Raw genomic sequence first — 23,358 nt, forward strand, 5'->3', positions numbered from 1 at the left:
CCAAAAAGATCAATCGTAGGGCCCAGCAGCCCAACAACAGCGCTCCACCTCCTCCTTCGCCGTCCGATGGAGGAGTTGAACCGACACCACAAACGACGTCGGTTTCGGCGGCGGTCTCGGAGAGCATGGACATGGCCGCCATTCATCCTACCCCGAAATTATCGGAGTTTTACGATTTCTTCTCTTTCTCTCACCTCACTCCTCCCATTCTCAGTAAGTGCCATGTATATTATATATATATATTTTCTTGCCAGACGTAGCGAGGGGAACGAGATAGAAAAATGGACGTATTTACTTTTTAGTTTTCCGAGTCTAAAATAAGCCATACTTAACATTTGTGTGTCTCTAAGAATATTTTGGGAATTGAGAAATGATCTTATAAATGTTGTTTACAGAGGAGCCAATCATCTGCTTGGAATAAATAAAATTAATATCTATGGACATTACATCTAAATGTCATGGTTTACTATGTTTGAAGCCTTTGAAAAGGATTTAATTCTATAGTGTTCACTATACAATATTCAAATGAATTATATCATAAGATGCGGATTGATTCGCAAAAGGAAATGAATTCTATTGTAAAAATTTTCATACCAAAAATAGTTACTACAAATGGAAGAAAACAAATTTAGTTCTTTCAAATGAAGAAAAAATTTCAGTGCACTATTATTTGTTAGATTTAATTGAGTTGTATTTTTGAAACTTAAACTTGTAAGTAAGCAACAAAAAAGATGTGATTACCCTCACTCTTTTTTCCCTTTTTTTTTTCTATATGAGAAGAAATGTAATTTCTGTTTTGTATTTTTTTTTTCAATTTTTTTTTTCATTTTTTAATTAATAAAGTTCGTTTTGTTACATTTACTAAGTTTGACTTTTGCAGATTTAAGGAGATGTGACCCAAAGGATGTAGAAGAGAGGCGTGATGGAGACTATTTTGGAATGCAGGTATAATCTCACTCTGCATGCTAATATATGTTCTTATTGGCGAGATACATTTGCATTTACTGGTGCTTGCTACAATGTGTAAGCCTTGATATAGAGCATATATTGTTGGTGCAATTGTTTCCCAAATATTGTTTGAGGCTTTACTGCAGCTCATGGTGATAGTTGTGGTTGGTTCTTAATATTATAATAATGCATTGCAGTGAAGTGGTGAAAATGTTCTTTCTTCTTTCTCTTTTGCCAAAAGAAACTCATTTGCTCTATTTTGTTATTTTGACCTCTTAAGTCGTTGATACGTACTCTAGACAGTTAAATGATGATACTTTAATAGTGTTGTTCTTGTTGTATTTTTAACTTACTTTCCTTTTCTGTATGCTGTTGATTTTGTTGATTTCATATTTCTCCTGCTACTGCTTTTACTGATATGGCAAATGTAATATTGTGTGCAGATAAAAATCTGCAATGGGAAGCTAATACAGGTGGTTGCATCAGCAAAAGGGTTTTGTTCTATGGGAAGCACTTTTTCCAGAGCCACAGTTTGTTAGATCTTTTGCAAAATCTCAGTCAAGCCTTTGCCAATGTGGGTACTGTTTGTCTTTAATTGCTAAGCTTCCATGAGCATCGCATATATATTGATTCGAACCAATTGCCAAATTAGACAAGGGTGAAGAACTCTCTGCTTGCTTTATATTGTTTGCAAAATTTAAATCTTGTTAAGCAGCTTCTAATATGTTCTGAAATTCTAGTGTCCCCCCTTTCTAGAGGGAAGAAAAAGATTGGTTATGTTTGCAAATGTTGACTTTGAATGAGGGTTGGTTTGGGTGAGATTTAGGTCCATCGTTTTGTAGGCAGGTTGGTAGTGGTGATAAAATTTAACAACTCTAATTGGGTCAGGTTTGGTCTGGCTGAGTATGTATTTTTCAGGTAGGATTCTAGTGAACAAAAATAAAATCTGATCAGACCTGACCCACTGCCATCCTTGATTGTCAACTATTGAACAGTGTTTTTATATTAACAGTTCATGCCAATATTTTGCGCAGCTTGTAGGTTGTGTCTGTTTGTATGTTATCATAGATGAATACTCACATGCTTTTTATCTTAAGGGAAATGCCTAAAGAGAAAGAGAAGTCTCACCATGTTGGCTTTTCTTGCACTATAAATTTGGATCAACTTTGGTCAAGTGACGTAACAAATCTGTTAACTGACCAGTGTAAAGTTTGTTGTGGCCTGACATGACTTTTTGTTGTAGCTATCATGTCTTGCTTATTTGTTATTTTAATTTGTTTAACTAGTTAATTTGTGATTGATATGCTCTTGTAATTGATGCAGGCATATGAAACCCTTATGAAGGCTTTTCTAGAACACAATAAGGTGACCTTTTGTTTATTTACATGATAGGTTATTATACCTTGCAAAACATGACATCTCGAAAAGCAAGGTTTGCAAGCTCTGATGTTTCTTAATGCATTTTTGCTTCCAGTTTGGTAATCTTCCCTATGGATTTCGTTCAAATACATGGCTTGTCCCTCCCCCTGTTGCTGAGTCTCCATCAAACATCGCCTCTTTTCCATCAGAAGATGAACTCTGGGGTGGTAATGGAGGAGGCCAGGGAAGAAATGGTGAATATGATCTTTGGCCATGGGCTACAGATTTTGCGATATTGGCTAGCCTTCCATGCAAAACTGAGGAGGAGAGAATTGTTAGAGATCGCAAGGCCTTTTTGCTTCATAGCCGATTTATTAATGTCTCAATCTTTAAAGCTGTTGCTGCGATACAGCGTGTTATGAATTCCAGGTTAAATACCAAGGACACTGTAAATTGCAATCTGAACTCAGTCCTTCATGAGGATCATGTAGGTGACTTGTCCATTATAGTAAAACATGATCTGGGAGATGCAAATTTTAAACCTGAGGTAAAAGTTACTGGCTGTCAATCATCTGACATGACTGCCGAGGAGATTGCTCAAAGGAATTTACTTAAAGGGATAACTGCAGATGAGAGTGTAGTTGTTCATGTAAGTCCCATTTCTCCATGTTGTCTACATCATTGTATTCTTTTCTTCCTCTTCTTCTAATGAATTTTAATTTCTTCCCAAAAATGACCGAGGCATTGGCTAGTTATCTCTGTCCCCCTCCCCCCTTTTTCTTCTCCTCCCTCGTCTCTCTGAATATATGTTGTCCATGCTTTGCATGCTACTCCTTTGTCGTCAATATCATTCTTTGTTCTTTTTACTTCCATTGCAACTTCTAACAACAATCTGATTTGTCACCTGAGACTCACTTTGGTCACTTTTATTTCCCTCACGCCCCCTTCTTGCTTTGTACAAATATGTGTCTATGCATATCAGACCGTGTACTCATGCATAAATTTGTCCAGAAACAAATGTTATTATCATGTTCTAGTTTTTTCCTGGAAATCTCAACTCAAAAATACCTACGTCACCCTGTTTCCAATGACAGAACCAATTAAAACCTTATTTTCACACTACCAGATGCTGGCATATGCTTTTTACTATCTCAATCAATATCCTCTTTGTTCTTCTCTTCCAGTGCCTCAAAACTAAACTCATCAACTGTCTTTTGTGTAGTCTGCTGATCTTTATCACATATGGCCAAACCTTGTTAGTTGGATGAAAATTCAAGATTATGTGTAATGGTGGAAGTTTCAATTCAAAAGCCTTTTCAAGTTCAAATTTGTTGCTTTCACTAAGCAACATAATAACCATCTTGCAGGATACTTCCTCATTGGGCACTGTCATTGTTAGACATTGTGGGTACACTGCAATTGTAAAAGTTGTTGGTGATGTGAAGAAGGAAAAGTGTGATGCTAAGGACATTGAAATTGATGATCAACCAGATGGGGGAGCTAATGCTCTTAATATTAACAGGTCTGTACTTTCAGCTGATGCTCTCATTTTTATTTCATGTATATTGCACACGATTGCTAGTTGGATCCTTAGGTAGGGCATGATAGTGGCATGATTACTTTGTTCTCATTACCTTTCACATTGTATTAATCATGGTCCATTACATATAATTGTTGCCATCCATTCTGGTTAATTAAGCTTTATAGTTGCCTGCTATCTGCTAGGGTCTCTAATTGAAATGAGACATCAACGCTTTTCTGCCATGAGAAGACGATAAAACAGGATGTCAATTGATTTTCTCAAGTGAGGGAAGTCTTATATTTGCAGTTAAGAATTTGATGAATGGACAAAAGAATACAAAATGAGTGCATGCAAGAGATATTCCATCTGTTGAGTGGTTTTTACACAAGTCAAGTAGGTTTTGGGGATTTCTTGTGGCCTTATATAGACCTAGCAATTTTAGACACAACACGTTAACACGACACGGGAAGACACAGGGTTAAACAGGTTTGGGTTTAGCCTGAACGTGTTTCGTGTTTAATCGTGTCTGACACGATAAGACACGAGTAACACGTTTAAAACGTATTTAAACACGTTTAATTAATCGTGTTAATCCTGTTATCATGTTTAAACGTATAAATGTGTTTAATCGTGTTATCGTGTTTAAACGTGTATACATGACACTTTTATCAACTTGTTAAAAATTAATAGTCAAAGATTATTTTAGCCTTATTTAAATAATTTTGAACAGTTACTTTAATAAGATTTTAAATTTTATAAAGATAATAATGTAATTATGTCCTGCCTAAACCTTAATTTTAAATTTTATTTTGTTATATTTGATGTTATTGTTATTTCGTTTTGTTATAAATGCTTTTATAATTATTGATTTTAAATTTAAATAATAAAATTATATTTAATTGTAAATATTTTTATTTAATTGTGTTAAACGTGTTATTAATTGTGTCGTGTTATAGATTGACACGTTTAACAAACATGTTAATCGTGTCGTGTCATGTTACACGGTTATTAAACGTATACCTGTATGTGTTTCAGATTTAAGACATGAATAGTATTCATGTCATGTTCATGTATAATCTTAACGTGTTTCGTGTCTAATCGTGTCTGATACGTTTAAGACACGAAAACACGAATTGCCAGGTCTAGCCTTATATTTATTTTGAGCCTTTACCATTGCCAATTCATTTTTGGGTGGTAGCTTAACATGTTATCAAGAGTCGAGGTTATTGGTTCCTCATTTGTCATTTGTTATTTGTTATCTTATTTAGTGGCCTACTTTTGTTGTCCACGTGGTAAGCGCACTTCTTTCAGTTGTTAGAATAGGGCTATGTGTGAGGGAGAGTGTTAAGTTGTGTTATATTGAAGGTTTTGTTATGGCCCCGTAGTGAAGTTCTCTCCAGTTATTGCCAATTGTTTTTAGATTTGATGCATAATGACCTCTAACAGCGTTGTCCTAATAAATTAAAAGGGATGTACTATTGATCCATCTGTTTTGCTAAACTTCCATGATTTACTATGTTTTACCTGAGAACAATAAGGCCACTATGTAGTGATTAAGTATTGAATTTATTGCAGCCTAAGGGTTTTACTTCACAAGTCATGCACTGCAGAATTAACTGGAGGAGGCCAGTTACATCAATCCAATTTGAATGATTCAGAAGCTTCTAGATGTCTTATCCAGAGAGTAATTAAAGAGAGTTTGACCAAATTAGATAAGAAGTCAGTTGCTCCTGAAAGGTCTATAAGATGGGAACTTGGTTCTTGTTGGGTGCAATATCTACAAAAGCAGGAATCGTCAATGGATGGTAATTCAAAAGGCCCTGACAATGATTGTGAGGCTGAACCTGCTGTCAGAGGTCTTGGAAAGCAATTTAAATTTTTAAAGAAAAGGGGTAAAAAACCAAGTAACGTAACTACTGCAATTGACAAGGAAGAGAACAATTCTGAGTCTTGCAGTATGGATGTGAAGTCTAATCTAGGTCACGAAAGCAATGGTGAATCCAGCAGTGAATTGGAATTGAAGAACCTGATTTCTAAAGAAGCCTACTCACGTCTTGAAGAAAGTGGAACTGGTCTTCACTTAAAGGTTTCTGGTCGCACTCTTTATTTTTCCCTATATTTACTTGTTAGTTTTTACTCAAAGTTTTGCATTCATTCCCTGTGCTGTATATTTGTGTGGTTTTACATGGATATTCTTCGTGCAATCCATACGTTTATTATTTTCTTTATAACTATTATTGTTCTTGTGGTATTAATATGTTTTCTTGTATTTTGAACTCACTCTTTCAGTTTGCTTCTTGCAACAGTCAGCTGATGAGCTCATTAAGATGGCATACAAGTATTATGATGACATTGCTTTACCAAAGCTGGTACTATTCAATCATCCATGCTGTTATGTTTCAAAACACTGTACTTTTTGGGTTTTGTGCACAGTTCATGAACCAACTCTTATACTTTATTAGGTAACAGACTTTGGATCACTTGAACTTTCTCCTGTTGATGGCCGTACGCTAACTGACTTCATGCATTTAAGGGGACTACAGATGCGCTCTTTGGGTTGTGTGGTGAGGAAATTCTCTCTATAAAATTGGTTCTCTTGGATATCCTTTTGTGCTAGTGATTATTATTCTTCTGGAATCCATGCTCATTGGCATAGTCTTCAAGTAATGTTTTAATTTCCTAAGACATGCAGTTTTATCCTTGAAAAATACTGAATAGCACACACCCAAGAGTACAATTTGCTGTTTTTGTTGACTCTGATGTCATTGTACAAGTTAGGTTGAACTTGCTGAGAAGCTACCTCACATACAATCACTGTGCATCCATGAGATGGTTACTCGAGCTTTCAAACATGTACTCAAAGCAGTTGTTGCATCTGTTGACAAATTTGAGGACTTACCTGCCGCTATAGCTTCATCCTTAAATTTCTTACTTGGAAATAGTGGAGGGGAAGACAATGACCAAAATGCAAATGATGACTATTTTCTAAAACTGGGGTGGTTAAGAAAGGTTCTTGCTGCAAAATTTGGTTGGACACTGAGAGATGAGTTCCAGCATTTAAGAAAACTATCAATTCTTCGAGGACTTTGCCATAAGGTACTCTCTATTGTTGACTGCTTTCAGTTTCTGAGTGTGTCAAAGGCTGAGTTTTACTGATTTTTTTTTCTCAGATTGGGTTAGAGTTGGTTCCTAGGGATTATGATATGGAATGCCCAGAACCCTTCAGGATGTGTGATGTTATTAGCATGTATCCTGTCTGTAAGGTGGATCTCTTTCTCTCTCTCCTCCAAGTTCTTTTTCTAGTTTCATTGTTATTGTCTCAATGAGCCAGCTAGTTGGATTCAATATAACCATGCTCGTCTTGTAATTATTTACAGCATGTAGGATGTTCTTCTGCTGATGGCCGAACATTGTTAGAGTCATCCAAGACTGCTCTTGATAAAGGAAAATTAGAGGATGCGGTTAATTATGGGACCAAGGTATTTTCCCATTCAATCTATTATTACAATTAATTCATATGTCCTATGTTTAGAAAAGGAGAAGGGAAGAGAAAGAGAGTGATAAGATTTTTATCTTGTTTCTTTTATATTTCCTCTTGTTTGGTTTAAAATTGAGAAGGAAAGCAATCAAGAGCAACAGAAAGGAAAATCTCTTCTCCCTCTTAGACCTGCCAAAAGTTTTCTTAGTGGCTCTCTCTCTCTAAACTAAAAGAAAAAAGAACAAGAATAGAGCAGTAATCAATCAAGTATTTTCTCAATGCATCTATAGTAAGAGAAAGGATTTTTACTTGCTTTTGAAGGCATTGGCAAAGATGATAGCTGTATGTGGTCCCTACCATCGAACTACTGCAAGTGCTTACAGTCTTCTTGCCGTGGTTCTCTACCATACAGGAGATTTCAACCAGGTATCAAAACTTTCTATTGTATGTCAGCTTAAGATATAGGAAACTGAATTCAGTTCACCAGTCTCCTTTTAGAGAAGGTTGAAAGCAAAGGAGGTGGTGAGAGATTTTCCGAGTATCATTCACATGTTCCTCTGCTTGTATCATAGAAAAGTAAAATATAGTGTGGGATTTTTAAACTCGGTTTCATAACTATTGCTACTTCTTTTATATATTGTTAAACCCAAATTTGCCTTTACAAGACTGCTTACTTGAGAAACTATATCTTTTAAGAAGTTATGCAACTCAGATAATAGGTTATCATTTTAAATGAAATTGTTCAAAATTTTTATCCATTGTAGTTATCTAGACCATTTATGCCATTCAGTCTAATCTTGTCTATTAAGTTTAACTAAACTGGGTATAACTGAGAAAATTTATAATCTAATTGTTTCTTCTTCTTGTTTAGGCAACTATATATCAACAGAAAGCTTTGGATATTAATGAGAGAGAGCTTGGTCTTGACCATCCAGATACGATGAAAAGCTATGGGGATCTTTCTGTATTTTATTATCGGCTTCAGCACATTGAAATGGCTTTGAAGTGAGTTGGAGATTATTCCAGTTTGGCTTGCATTTAATTTCCAAAATGCTTATGTTTGTGATTTCATTCTATAATTCTTAGCTGCAATCAATAGCACTGCTAAGAGTAATATTTCTTGTGATTTTCCTCTATAGGCCCCTTGATTATGGTGACTCTAGTAGTATAGACTTAATCAGCTTAATTCTTTCAGTCCTTTCTTTTGCACTCTTGACAAATTTAATGCATTATTGACAGATATGTAAACCGTGCTTTATTCCTTCTTCATTTTACCTGTGGATTGTCTCACCCAAACACTGCTGCAACATATATAAATGTGGCTATGATGGAAGAAGGCATGGGAAATGTTCATGTTGCTCTCAGATATCTACATGAAGCTCTTAAGTGCAACCAGAGACTATTAGGAGCAGATCACATACAGGTCTCTCTCTTGTCTGTCTTTGTTTATCTCTCTAAGTCTATGCTTATGTTTGTCTATCAACAAAATCATACATGTGTAATTTCTCATAGCTTAATCCTTTCATTTAATTTCCTCCTGACAGACGGCTGCAAGCTATCATGCCATTGCCATTGCTCTTTCATTGATGGAAGCATATTCTTTAAGTGTTCAACATGAGCAAACTACACTCAAGATACTCCGAGCAAAACTTGGACTAGATGACCTTCGTACTCAGGTAAATACAACAGTCATGACTGTCTATACCAATTGGCTAGGCAATTTTGTGCATCTTTGGCCATTCTGTTGCTTAAGGTGGTTATTGAGATCCACAATCAAAACACTTGAAGTTTGAAGTGAAGGATTATTTTTCTTCCTATTATCATTGCTACACTATTTATGAACTGCTTTTTATTTTGAAGGATGCTGCTGCTTGGCTTGAATATTTTGAATCAAAAGCTTTAGAACAGCAAGAAGCAGCACGAAACGGAACTCCAAAACCAGATGCATCCATTGCAAGCAAAGGTCATCTTAGGTATTAATATGGTATTCCCAACTTACTAGTTATTCCATTATATCATTATTTCTTGCGGTGCCAAAACCTTTAATCATTTATTGCAGTGTATCAGATCTCCTCGATTACATTAGTCCTGATCAAGATTCTAAAGGAAGTGATGTACATAGGAAGCAGCGACGTGCCAAGGTACTAGATTTTTCTGGCTACATTGTCATAAGTTTTAAAAAACAATCATGAAATTGCTGTGAAGTGATTTTGTTTCAGATTATTTGATCCTCCAGTTATAAGTGAAAACTAATGTTTGGTTTAATAATGACCTATATATATCTGGGGATTTAATCTAATTGTCTGGGCCCTCTTTGGATAGCAAAGATTGGGCCTGCTAAGTGAAATGGGTGGACCATTTCACTGGAAAGCAGCTAGATAGTGTGACAGCTCTGATAAGTTCAAGTCAAACAGCCAAAGCATTTTATATTCCAAACATTGCTCTAGGACTAGTGCAAGTGACATTTATTTGGTGCTTAGATTGACACTGACAAAACAAAGAACCATTTCAAACACCAAGGTAGATATTATTTTGACCTGCTAACTCAAAATATCTCGTCATAAAGAATCCAATAAGATCTTTATTTGAAAAAGTACAAGAGCCAACAACGACCTTATTTGGTTGAGTGACATTTAACTAAGAGCGTAGAACATTTTGCTCTTTCTTGAGCATGAGGTTGTCTTTGAAGTTTTTAATAATTTTCTTGTTACTATCTTCTATTGGTGTATCCTTATTTGGTTTACTTGCTGATCTTTGCATTCCACTCTGCTTCTTTCACGACTTCTATAGCTCAGAATTCTTTTATCTCACCCTTCTTTGTCCTGCTCAACTTTTAATATTCGACATTTTTTGCTTTTAAAAACTTGGCAGGTACTACAGATCAGTGATAAAATCCATGATACACACCATGACTTAGTAACAGATAGTGCTGCACTCTTTGATGTCTCAGAGAAAACTGTTGGTACTGCAGATAGTAATGGAGTAGGAATGGTGGCTTCCATTCATTCTGAGGAACCAGAAGAAGCTGATGATATTACCAGAATTGAGCCAAAAACCACAAGTGAAGTTGTTGAAGAGACAACTACCGATGAAGGGTGGCAAGAAGCCAATTCGAAGGGTCGGTCAGGAAATGCTGCTGGGAAGAAGTCTGGAAGGAAGCGTCCAGTTCTTGCAAAGCTCAATGTAAACAGTTCTGAATATTCAAATGGTAGAGAGGGTGGCTCTAGGCGAGAAATTATTTCACCTTTGAGAAAAACAGCCTCCAAGAACATTATAAAAGAGGTGTTGCCAGCAAAGCAAACAAAGTCCCGTAGCTTGAGTCCTGGAGGGAATTCAGTTAGTTTTCAAGCTTCTGTTTCCAAAGTTTTCTCCCCTCTGGCAAATCTCAGTGCCATTGCTTCAAAATCTCTTTCTTACAAGGAAGTAGCTGTAGCACCTCCAGGTACAGTTCTAAAGCCATTACAGGAGAAGGTAGAAGAACAAAATGAGGAAAAAACTGAACAGCAGATGTGCACCATCCCACCTGAGACACCAAAGGTGGATGTTGGAAACAATATCTCTGTTGTTGATGATGTAGCAGAAGATGATGATGAAAATGAAGGAACTCATGATAGTGAAAATCAATCAGAAGAAACTGCTACTGAATTTGATAAGGCAGCTTCTTCTAATCAGGAAAAGCCTGGAGAAACGAAGGGGAGTAAGCTATCTGCATCAGCTGAACCATTCAGTCCGGGAGCACTCTACATGAACCCTCAAATAAGTTCAGTTGCAGTTACCAGTGTTTATGATGTAACAGCCAGTCAAAGCATGCTTGCAGAGCCTGTTGGGCCTCCAGTTGCTGCTCGAGTTCCCTGTGGACCCAGGTCACCTTTATACTACAGAAAAAATCATTCTCACCCCATGAAAGATAGCTTTCTGAGATACCAAGCTCCTATTATGGAACAGAGTGGGTTTGGACCTCCCACAGTTATGAACCCGCATGCACCTGAGTTTGTACCCAGCAATGTTTGGCAAACGATGCCCGGAACTGCTGATTCACGTGTCTCAGATGAGTTAAACTCTTTGAATGAAGCTAAGAACACAGAAGTGAAGGAAGCTGATGAGAAGTCCATTAAGGAAGTTAAAGATTCTAAGATGAAAAAGAGCTGCTCTGAGGAGAAATCAGAGCTAGCAAGGCAGATTTTGCTTAGCTTCATTGTCAGGTCAGTCAAGCAGAACATGAATCCTACCAGTGAGCCTGCAGTAAGTGACAAGAGGCATAACTGTACTGAAAATTCTTCAGATGCAGTTACAAATGACAGTGCAATTATAAAAATCCTTCATGGCCATGAAGGAAAGGACTTGGATCCTCGACCCAGTAGCTGTGCAGAACCTAAAGCATCAGATGTAAATAAAAAGAAAACCGGGGATGGCGAAGGCTTCACAGTAGTAACGAAACGGAGAAGAAACAGGCAGCAGTTTACAAATGGAGTAACAGGGCTATACAATCAGCAATCAATCTGTGCTTCTGTTAGATGAAGAGAGACGCTGAGCCAAAACGCGGAAAATAACAAGGAAAGTGTCACCCTTTTTTAATCTTTACGGTTTTATTTGTTATAGCAAGGCAGAAATGGATGGAAAAGCAGTCTTAGAGAGAAGTTTGGTCAATCTGGTCTTAGTTCCTATTTGTTCTGAGATCCGCTTGGTATGTGCTAATAATCTCTGTAAAGTGGTTCTGAGATTTTGTTTGATCAATAAAAAGGCCAATTGGTAGTTTTTGTATTTCCTTTTTTGTAATATCCACTCATATCGTTGAAAAACCTTCTGAATTATTGAAAAAAATTTAAGTAGTTTTGGTACTTTCTATTTTAAGTCAACTAAACTCTTATGATTAATAGATGATTAATTATACGACAAAGGGTAAAGAGATTTACCTACACAAGATTTTATCTGGCTATTTGCATCAAGTATGGATGCTTACAAGTTAGAGTATGTTTCAAGCACTTGCTCAAATGCTTTTGGGGTTTGAAGCATAATCCCCTCATAATTCAATTTGGGAGTTAGTGCTAAGCAGTAGAGTTTTTCTTTTTCTTTCTTATTTTTATATAACAGTAGATATGGAAATCAGGCACAAGACACTCTTGACAGGCAGTATTACTAAGAAGGGTATTGTATTCTGTGGTGCTTTATTTCCTCCTTTTCTAGTAGAAGAAAATTTGAAGCATCATATTTTAATACTTTTTTTTATTACATGATTATTTTTTGGAAATATTCATATCCAATCCATATCCCATAAACAAGATATGAAATTAAGTTGGAGTAAAAATATAAAATAAAAAACTTGGAAAAAAAATTTAATATGCATGTATCAAATATACATCCACACCTAAGGTCCAACAAACATAACTCTTTGTTAGAATATTTGATAGAATTTTCATCCAACAAGGCTAAATAGAGTTGGATATATATAGGTGAAATTAATAATTTGTTGTAATGCTAATTAAAATCCATACGCTTATAAACTCGAAGCTTAAGCATTATAGGCCACCAAATAAACCCAAGAGGAGAAATGATTTCAGAGAGATGATATTTAGTCTTGATTGTCATGTACTTCAACATGTAATATTAGAACAAACGGTAGCCCCCTAAACCAGCAGAAGGAAGAATGGGAGGGTGGCAGCAGCGACGACCATAGCCAGGCAGCTGAGCTTGGAAGCATAGAGAGATGGAGCAACGTTACTAGCCAGAGGAGTTGGAGTGGGGTTGTGAGGCAAATTGGCTGCTGAGTTAACAGTGACGTGAAGCTTCATACCAGCTTGGCAGTGGCCTGGAAAACCACACAAGAAATAGTACTCGCCTGAGCTTTTCAGGATGATATTGTCGGAGCCGTCGACGTACGTCGCAATCGGATTCTCTGGGTTGCATGACTTGAAATCTTCGACGTTCACTTGCTTCACGTTGTGGAATTGGGTGTTGTACTCGAAAACTACAGCCATGCAACCATTAAGTCACAATCATAATATATATATAAAAATGAATGAAGGCACTGCTTGAACAAGAAAGTGAAGGGGAAAAGTTGGACAAAGGAGAGGCTTACAAAGAGTATCACCAACGAAGAACTTGTTGGTAGCAGCCCAGTCTTGGTATTCTTGGCCATTGCCCAAGATGGTCCAACCAGCTGAGTCGCCAACCTTGTAGACAGCAGCCATTGATAACCCACGAAGAGCCACCATTATCATCATGAAAAACACTACTCCCCTGTTTGCCAAAGCCATGTTTCTCAACAGAGAGAGCAACTTCCTCGGAGATTCCAATTAATTTATCAAAGAAATATTTGAGAGCAATGTTCTGAATTAGGGTTAATACCCTCCTTAGCCCCTATTTATAATGATGGTCCTTGTTAGGGAATCAATGCATGAGCTTGACTTGTTATTGAAGAAACTTGTCAATTTAATTAATTGCTATGAGATTTCCTCCTAAATAAAAAACTTTCTATTTTTGGGTACAAAATCAATAAAAATTAAAGAAAAAGAAAATTACAAGGCATTGTGATTTAAAATTTGCACCGGTATAACAATTATTGATCTTCATATTCTTTCGTATTTAATAATTTAACCGTTAGATTTGATATTCAATTTATGTTGATTATATATATAGAGGTTCAAGTTAATAAAAAATGACTTATTGTTTCGTTAATATTGTGAAATTATATATCAACCTCTAATGGTATGGGGCAAAAGATAACACATTGGATATCTACGGTTTACACGTATATTAGTGTAATATATAAAGTAAAAGACAATATTAAGAAAATTTGCATGTAAGATAAAGTAGAAACTCAAAAAGGGTACCTCTCATTGTGTACGCTAATATTGCACGTATCAAAAAGTAGGTCGTTGAATCCAGTTTTGAATTGTCTTTAAATTTGTATATGTTCAATTTATAAATGGTATATTATTCTATACATTGAAATAAAAAAAATATTTCGTTCGTGTACCGGATAATAATCTTTAATAGATTGTAAATTAATGGTTGCTTTAGTGAAATATTAACTATATAAGAAGTTAAAACATTGTAATGACTAGCAAATCTTTATGTTGGTATAATAACTTGATTCTCATCTCAAATGATTTAAACCTAAATTCTTATGAAACCCTAATTGCTATGACTTTAGAGAGTCATCTTTTTAATATGACGAGACTAGTTAATTGATACAGCTTTGAGGTAGTTTAAGAAATTAGGATGGATACTTTCATCAATGAGGGGATATATATGGTTAAAGGTTAATAAATTACTATTTTAGGAAATATATTTTCATTTAATACGTTATTCTCACCAAATTTAAGAAAAAATAATATATTAATTACGTATTCTTTAATATAATATCACCTTAATTAATGTTGATAGACGATAATATTTCCCATTTATGAAAGGGAGGAGTTAACTCTATTAAAAGATACAAAGGACAATAAAAATTAACGTAAAGTGAAATTGGTGAAGTTCCCCAATTAAAGATAATTACATGATAATTGAAAATAAAAAGTGATAGTTATTTATATATACAAAATTTGAAAAAAAAATTGTTTCAATATTTTATTTAAATAGATGCTTTAAGTGAAAATTATGATAAATTTATTCTCCCTTCATCAATTATTGGCTGAAATTTGTATGAATGCAATATCTATTTTCAATTATTTTTTCATATTATAGATCTACTCATTGAGTAGTATCAATTAATAATCATTTTGATTTAATTACATTACCTTTTTAATCTTTTAATTTTTGAAAAATTCTTGCGTTATAATGTTTTGGTTACCGATATTTATAAGTGTTATTATTTTAACCACTCAATTTTTAAAAAGAGAAAGTACATGAAAAGGGTTTATATATAACTCAAAAGAAAGTATCTTAAAGAGGGAAATTCTGGAACTTTTCATGTGTCCGTATTGAATTATCAAGACTCCTATATATATCGAGTACGTAAAGCATACGTTTAGAAATCGTTAATGAGAAAGTATTTATTAAACATTATGAGAAGATTAGATTCGTGATACGAAGAACACATTAGCTCACTACATATACTAAGGTAATAGGCAGCTACATAGTATTATGTCATTGTTTCTTCGAAATAGGAAAAAGAAAGAAACACTTGTATTTCAAGTAAAAGTGAAGAAAAAAACCATTCAACTACTTTCATATATATGAGTCGTCAAGCCAATCACTTTAATTTTTTCAAGAAAATTTAAAAGGAAAATATTGTTTTAATTAAAAAGAAAACAATGTTTTAATTAATCTCTCAACTACTTTCAAGAAAATAGTGTTTTAAAAATAAAAAAAGAGAAAATTTTATTTTGAAAGAAAATAAATTATTTTAAAAAGTACATAATTTTTTCTCTTGATATGCAAAAAAAAATTGATTTTTTTAAAAAAGAGAAAAAACATGTGTATCATTTGTTTTATATTTATAATTACAATTTTTTTTGTTTTTTATAATTTTATCGATTAAGTTGATATCGCTTAATTTGTGACATCAAATTTAATAAAAAATTTTATTAATCACATAAATACATACAATAAGATAACTCTTTTGCCTCCTTATATTAGACGTAAATTTCCAAATCATGTATAACTAAGTTCTATGCCCACCTTCAAAATTCAAAGGTAATTTGCACTTTTTTCCCTTCCCCTTTGAGCCAAAGTCAACAAGAGTACCATACATTATAATTATGCATGGTACTTCTTTTTGTCTTGAATAACAATTTGATCATAATATAATGCTTTTAGAATTAAGTAATGCCATGTGAGTATGTCAGTCACACCTTTTTATCATATCATCAAAATATGTCACATCAATACTAACGTCGTGTTTTTTAACAACAAAATTAAATGCTGTTAAGAGAAAAAATTAAATTAAAATAATTTTTAAAATTAAATAATTAAATTATTTTGATTTTAAATATAGAGATTAAATTAAATAAAATCAATGAGCATAAAGACTGATCGAATACTTTCACCTAATAATTGAGTGAGGGTGGGGAGGGCTATTAGTATTTTGGCTTATGATTTTGAATTAGTTTATGTCACCTTTTTCTAAATAAAAAAGTAGATATAATTTAGATTGACCTTAATGAAAAGTGAAACAGACACATGTGTCTTGTCTTTGATAATTAATTACTCTTCAAAGCCTAAAATTCAAGTTTATCATTTTTATATACAAAAGAGAGATAAATAAACTATATATGCTAAATTATTTGAAATTTTGATTTTAACTTGTTACTGTTTAATTTGAAAAAATGGGAAGTTTCAACCATTTATAAGTTTAAATTTCTTTATTTTTCTTCCAAATTTGTTCAATTAGAGGTAATAAAATTTACGATCAAAAGTTAACTTAATAAGATATGTAATATCTACGCTTATATACTTTCTCTACATTCCTTACCTACTTGATATGGGATTAAAACAATTTGTTTAAAATGCTTGACGTGACTCTTTGAGCTGATACTAAAATAATTGAAAACCACAAGAAAATCAAAATAGTGAAGCTACTATAATTCAAACAAATTGGGGTTTACCAAACCAAGATGAAAAAATATACTAATAACTAGCATTAGCAATTTTGTAAACAATATGACACGAACATGGTACGGATTTAAACGAGTTTGGGTTTAAGATTATTATGTTTCATGTATTAATCGCGTCAATACAATTAAGACACAAATACATCTTAACCATGTTAAACACGCTTAATTAGTCAAGTTATCGTGCACCTATATAACCCATAATCCATTTATTATCTATTTATTTAAACATATTTAGTACATGGTTAAGATTTATTAATTGATATATATAAATATTAATATTTTTATAATAATTAAGATTTATTGATATTAAATTTTATTATATTTGATAAATATTTTGATATTTATGACTTTTTATTATAAATTTGAAAAATAGAAAAACATTTTAATTGTATATATTTTAATTTAATCATTTTAGTTACATTAATCATGATCAATCATGTTAATCGTGTATATAAATCGTACCCTATCAAATAAAATTTAACCCTACACCTTAAATAAATGTTATATTTATTTAACTTATTCATATATATGTTTAAGATTTTGACACGACTATTTAATTATATCGTATTTATATTTACTTATATAGTTATTAATAATTTATTTATATATGTATTTAAAATTTTAATATAATTATTTAATTATATTATATTTATATTCACCTACCAATTTATAATTACACGACATATTTAAGACAGAAAAACACTGAGTAGTGAAATCTATTAATAACCCAACCACCTTTCCTTGCCATTAAAACCACTGGTGAGAAATTTATTTATGTGTAATAAAAGTAATATCACGTATTTTATTTCTTTCCATTTTATCAAAGCAAAAGGTCAAAGGAATAATATCACGTGCCCAAATTACAGTCACTGTATTTTTTACTTGGTAAATAACATTGCAGAAGGAACACGTAAGTTATGACAGACGTTGATCTTGAAATGGACGGTGAAGATTTAATAAAATTATTAAAATAAGGTTTTGAGAAATACGAGCACAAGGTGAGGATATAAAGTCCTAAATTTCAGACTGAGTTAGATTTGTAGCAGTCGCTTTTACTACAATAACGTTTGGATATGCTGTTATTTATTAGCATTACTGTAATAAGGACGAATCCTATCCGTTGCAATGTCTGACAAAGGCGCCGCTTGCTCCCCTCCATTAAATCCAACGGCTCTCCCACCCAGCTTTGCCTTACAATTAATGCTCACAGGGGTAGAGAATGCCACTTTCCCACTCCTTCTTTTATTATTAATTTTTTAACTTTTTAAAAATTACATAACATTTTTAAATCGAATTTATATTTTTAATTCAAAAAAAATACTCGAAAGAAAATATTCCTATTATACGAATTATTCGAAACTACCCAGACCTTATTATCCAAAATAAAGATCTCATGAATAAAAAATGATACACTCTTAAATTATTTATCATGAATTTATATTTTTAATTTAAAAAATATATTAATTAAATAAATTTAAAACTCGTCCATTTATACAAGATCCTTGACAAATTGCATCATATGAAAATGAAAATAATTCTCTTCTACAAAGTATGATTATATTTTTATTTTGCTAAAATGTTAGTTTATCTAGAAATGATTTTTTTCATATAATTTTTGAATAAAATTTTAACTGTTTACCGTAAAAGTAAAAATAAGAAAATGGGATTTTATTGAGAAAGAAATATATAGGAAAAGAAAAGAAAATGGAATCTTGAAGCCGTAGTAATAATTTAGAAGGAAAAGTCATCATATCAACTGCGCAGTGCATCCATTTGGGCCGAAGCAAGCGCAAAGAGAGCGCGTAACAAACATGTTAGGCAGACAAAGCATCAGCAGCCATATCTGATTTTTCTGTTAGCTCCTAAAAACTAAAAAACTTTGAAAACTACTTGAAGAAAACCGAAGATAATTAACACTAAAATCCATTGAAAATCTCATCTAATTCTTAATAAACAAATCATTTGGAGGAAGAATCATCATCATAATTATGCTCGCTTTCCCTAGGTGAATGTAAAGGGAACAAAGGCAACAACTCAGGCTCAGCTCCTCCTCTAGGCGTACTCAAAGGGCTCGGATGCAGATAAAATCCCTTCTCCGCAATAGCTCTCTCTTCTTCCTCAAATGGGGACCTCGTACTCTCACTTCCGCCGCGCGACGTCGGGCTCACGCGCGGCCAGAAGTCCAACGTCGAAACCGGCGAAACCAAGAACCCTCTTTGTCTGACGAACAAGAAATCCGAAGGCCATTCGTTTTTGCCAATGTTGTTGCTGTTCAGCTTGATTTCGAGCTTTTTCATGGCTTGTCTACGTTCGTGGAGCTTGAAAACAGGCTTCTTAGGGCCCATATCGGTGGCAGCGCCTGGCCGAGCTGGGTGTGTGAGAGGGAGCCTTTGAGCTGAAGGGTCGTCGGGGGCGCCTGTGAGCTGCTGAACTATAATGCGGAAGGTGGAAGGGTCGGCTTGGACGAAGGTGGTATTGGATGAGGTTGGGTGTGCGGGGTGGTGCATGGTGGTGGTGGTGGTGGTGTTAGAAGGGGAAGCCATGGAAGAGAACAGAGTGATATATTGGGTGTTTGTATAGGGTGGAGAAGGAGGAGTTTTAAAGCTTGGGTTTCGATTTGGGTGGCTTCTGTTATGGGGCAACGTGTTGGTGGGGAGAGAAATTGTCAGAGATTGTATAGAGTCAGCGCGAGGAGTGTTGCTGTATTAATAATGGAGAGGGCAAGATTTCAAACCCATGACCTGCTTTGCTTGCTATCCTACTTCTTTCTTCCTCAATAAATAATGTTCTGTACCAATTCTTCATTACTTTTTCAAAATTCGAAAAGAATATTTCTTGAATATTTCAAATGACAATATTTTTAATTATTTTTATTTTATTTTAAAGTAAATAAATTTCTATAATTAATCATTCATTAAGTATTATGAATAAAAATATTTCTTATTATTATATAAAATTTAACATATTAACACATTTTAATGAGTAATTATATAGTATATTAATGTAAGATGAAAATATAATCATGTGATATTTTTTACTTTTCACTTCAGCATACTGTCAAAGTAATATGAACATATAATGATAAATACTATTTTAATTAATAATAATTAATTAATTATGAATTATAAAGATGTATTTGATCAAAAATAAAATTATAAAAATTTGATTAAACATAATATAAAAATAAAACCTTATTTAAATTTTTATGAAAAACTCAAAAAAAATTCAAATATTATGTCAAATATTTATAAGCCGAAATTAAGTAATATTTGAAGGCTTTAAAAATACAATTTCAAGCAAAGATACCATATATAGGGAAACATTAAAATATAAAACAGAGAAAGAAAAAAAAGGAAGCAATGAACATAATTTGGTGTAATGAATTTTGATTAATAAGGTTAAAGAATGCCAAAAATGCGAGGTTGAACTTAAGACTTTTTTAGGCCAAATGAATAATAGCATCCACAGGAAACACGGGGTTTGACCCTGCAACTACACGTTTTCCATTGTCCCACTTCCACAAAAATGGTCAAAAGCTTAATGCCTTGGAGCTTCGGCCTAATCCTAAATTAATTGCCCGGTTCCTATACATAGGAGGCCGCAATTCAACATGCATCTAACTTAATTAATTACTCTCAACTTTGTAACATCTTAAGTCAAAAGCTTTGAATTGACGTGGGTGACAAGATGAACCCAAGGCAAGGCAGTGCATCAATTGTTAATTTTTCTTTATTATTATAGAATATGATTTAATTTTTATAAAATTATTCTTTATGTAAAATTTTGAATCCGTCACCTGATTGTGATCATGAAATGACTTTGTTTACGGAACAAACTAGATCATGCAAAGGTTATGTCTAGAATGTTGACTAATTAAGGAATAGACTCTCGCCCATGAATCTAACTTTGATGGCCTTTTTCAGCAACTACTTCAAATTTTGACTTTGCATTCATTACTTTACTCCAACAAAACATAAGTATGGATAACTACAGGTACCAAAGTCTGTCCTAAAGTCCTAATTCTCCACTTACGGGAATGTCTCCATCATGAATTGAATGTAATGACCAAGACAAAATGTTGCCCTTTATTCAATATCGAAGGGCTTTACTGTTTCCATTGTCATGGAATTCCAAAGTGTTAGGTATGCCATTTACTCTCATTAACACTAGTTGTAATGTTGTTGTTTTGCTAAAATCTGACACTGTGGTTTCAACATTAGTGTTCAAACGGGGCACATGCAAAAACCAAAGGTAATAAAACAGAGCAGGGTTTGACTTCCCACTCAATTTCAACAGTCAAGTCAGTAAGAATTTTTTTTTTAAAAAAAAAAATTTATAAAGAGTAAGAATTGGTACAACATTCTATGGAATTTGCATTTTATATATTAGAATATGACACATCCATTATATGGGCATAAAGTGATTTAAATTTAATCATAATTATCCATATTATATCGATCGGTACATATTAATTTTAAAAAAATCTATATACATAATGTTTATTGTTTCATTTCACCTTTTATACGAAATTTCATCGGTTCAAATCAATCATTTTAATCATATTTAGAGATATCAATTACTTTATATTATTTAGCTCAATTAAGTAAGATGAGTTATAAAACTACCATTTTTCACGAGTTTAAGTAAAATTTAATTTATAATCTTATTTAATCAATCAGATCGAATGATGTAATTTAGAATATTCAATTATAACACATCTCAATATCCCCGTAGTTATTTTTATATTTATTCTAGAAGTAGTAATAGTCTGCTCTTAGAAAAAAAAAGAAGTAGTGAGTCTAAATTTGAAAAAGGGTTTAGCTGATTAAATGAATGATGAGTCATGCAGCATTGAAATTTGCAAACAAGAAACGAGAAGACGTTGCAGTCTCAGACACAGAGGTGGTCAGGAGAGGCAGACCAGAGACCCCTCCTTTCTGCTCCTGCCTTGTGATTCCGTGTTTCATTTCTTCTCTTTCCTTCTAGTTGGCTACGCCCACGTTTCGTGGTAAAATTTCTTCCCCTTTTATCGCCTTTTGCTTTTTCTACTCGTTTGCGTGAAGGAATTGCTCTTTGACATTAAGGAGAAAAGGGTGTTGTGTCACAGGCACAGCTTTCTTTCCTTGAGGCCCTTCTACCTGCCTGCCTGCCTGCCTGCCTGCCTTTACCCTTTGTAGTTTCTTTGCTTTACTCTTCATATACATTATTTGCCTTTTCTCTTCTGATTGCTTTGCTGGGAGGGTTTCGGTTTTCTTGTTTGTTAAGACTTTTGCAGTACGTTGTTGCAGAAAACCATGGGAGCGTTTTTGTTGCTTTCCGTTATGCTGTTTTCGGGCCTTTCTTGCTTCCTCCTGGGTGAAAATTACAGGTGGAGGAGGTACTCTTCCTTCTTGTTAGAAACATGGGAATAGAAATTGAAGCCATGGGATTAATTTAGACCAACCTATATTTCCTATTTAATTTGAGAAATTAGCATTTACCATCATGTCAGTTATAAATTTGATATACAAAATCATGATATTAGGTAAAATTGTCACGTTAGAGTAATGTTCACCTCATTTCTTATGTCAGTACAAAATGATTTAAATTTAATCGTAATTAATCGATATCGTACCGGTCAATACATGCTAATTTTGAAAAATATTCATACACTTAATGCTATTGTATCGTTTCACCTTTCATATAAGATTCTACCGGTTTGCATTAGTCGTTTCAACGTAATTCAGTCCTATTAAGATGTCAATAAGTACGAATCTATAAATATATGTAATAGAAACTTATTTTTATGTGTGTGGGTATATATATATATATAAATATTATATAATATCAATAAATCTAAAATGATATATCGAAACACATTGGTATTATGAATACGTAATATTTTTTAAAAAAATATGAAAATACTAATCGGTATAGTATCGATAATAATTTTAATAATAATTTTATTTATTTATAATTACATAATTATGTAAACATAAAAGCCAGTTTCCTTTTCACATGCTAATATGCAAGCTTTTCATTTCCATCTTATAGAGAAGACTAATATCCACCAAAAAAAAAAAAGAAGACTAATATACAAAGGTTGGACTAGATTAGATCCAAACTTATAATTGATCATGACCTAAAATAAAGGAATCTACAGCATTAAATTGCATCTGAGCCTAATTATAGCATTTTCTATGCAATCATCATATCCTTGGGCGGTTCAATACTTTTAAATGCCTAAAGCACTTAAATATTTAAATGAAAACCTTTTATTGAAATTAGAAAAAATTACCGTTAGTTGGAGATCATTAAAAACATATTACTTTCATTGAAAATAAAAATAATAATTGAGAATTATTAGTATTATGGAATTGAAAAGTAATAAAAATATAAATTTATTAGGTACATAATTAGAAAAGTGAGAGAATATGTAATTTTATTAATTATTATGATTTTTACATAAGTGAAGAAATGAGATAAAAAGTTAAGAATTAATAAAAAATAAG

General features: G+C 33.2%; 3 protein-coding genes across 4 annotated transcripts; 1 reads left to right on the forward strand and 2 right to left on the reverse strand.

The window, feature by feature from the left end:
• The first annotated feature begins 1,397 nt into the window (after nt 1–1,397).
• LOC110427360 (protein REDUCED CHLOROPLAST COVERAGE 3) lies at nt 1,398–12,145 on the forward strand. 2 transcript variants are annotated; one of them, XM_021442848.2, is made up of 17 exons: nt 1,398–1,522; nt 2,272–2,313; nt 2,423–2,956; nt 3,675–3,829; nt 5,405–5,915; nt 6,136–6,198; nt 6,292–6,393; nt 6,608–6,925; nt 7,000–7,092; nt 7,207–7,308; nt 7,629–7,733; nt 8,179–8,312; nt 8,547–8,730; nt 8,852–8,983; nt 9,168–9,280; nt 9,367–9,448; nt 10,179–12,145. In XM_021442848.2, exons 2-17 carry the CDS (start codon nt 2,287–2,289, stop codon nt 11,823–11,825), a joined length of 4,302 nt encoding a protein of 1,433 aa, XP_021298523.2. In that variant the 5' UTR covers nt 1,398–1,522; nt 2,272–2,286; the 3' UTR covers nt 11,826–12,145. The 2 variants fall into 2 exon arrangements, with proteins under 2 accessions (XP_021298523.2, XP_089641532.1); XM_089785406.1 differs by lacking the exon at nt 1,398–1,522 and adding an exon at nt 1,903–2,152.
• Nucleotides 12,146–12,931: 786 nt separating this feature from the next.
• On the reverse strand, nt 12,932–13,561 carry LOC110427278 (mavicyanin-like). The gene is made up of 2 exons (XM_021442768.1): nt 13,384–13,561; nt 12,932–13,272 (listed from the first exon to the last, which is right to left on the reverse strand). The coding sequence occupies exons 1-2, from the start codon at nt 13,559–13,561 to the stop codon at nt 12,932–12,934; spliced, it is 519 nt and encodes a 172-aa protein (XP_021298443.1).
• Nucleotides 13,562–18,774: 5,213 nt separating this feature from the next.
• On the reverse strand, nt 18,775–19,619 carry LOC110427210 (VQ motif-containing protein). The gene has a single exon (XM_021442677.1). The coding sequence runs from the start codon at nt 19,408–19,410 to the stop codon at nt 18,826–18,828; it is 585 nt and encodes a 194-aa protein (XP_021298352.1). The 5' UTR covers nt 19,411–19,619; the 3' UTR covers nt 18,775–18,825.
• Nucleotides 19,620–23,358: the final 3,739 nt, after the last annotated feature.

The sequence above is a fragment of the Theobroma umbraticum genome, unplaced genomic scaffold (genome assembly GCF_002168275.2).
Source record: "Theobroma umbraticum cultivar Fairchild unplaced genomic scaffold, ASM216827v3 scaffold_228.0, whole genome shotgun sequence".
NCBI classification, from domain to species: domain Eukaryota; kingdom Viridiplantae; phylum Streptophyta; class Magnoliopsida; order Malvales; family Malvaceae; genus Theobroma; species Theobroma umbraticum.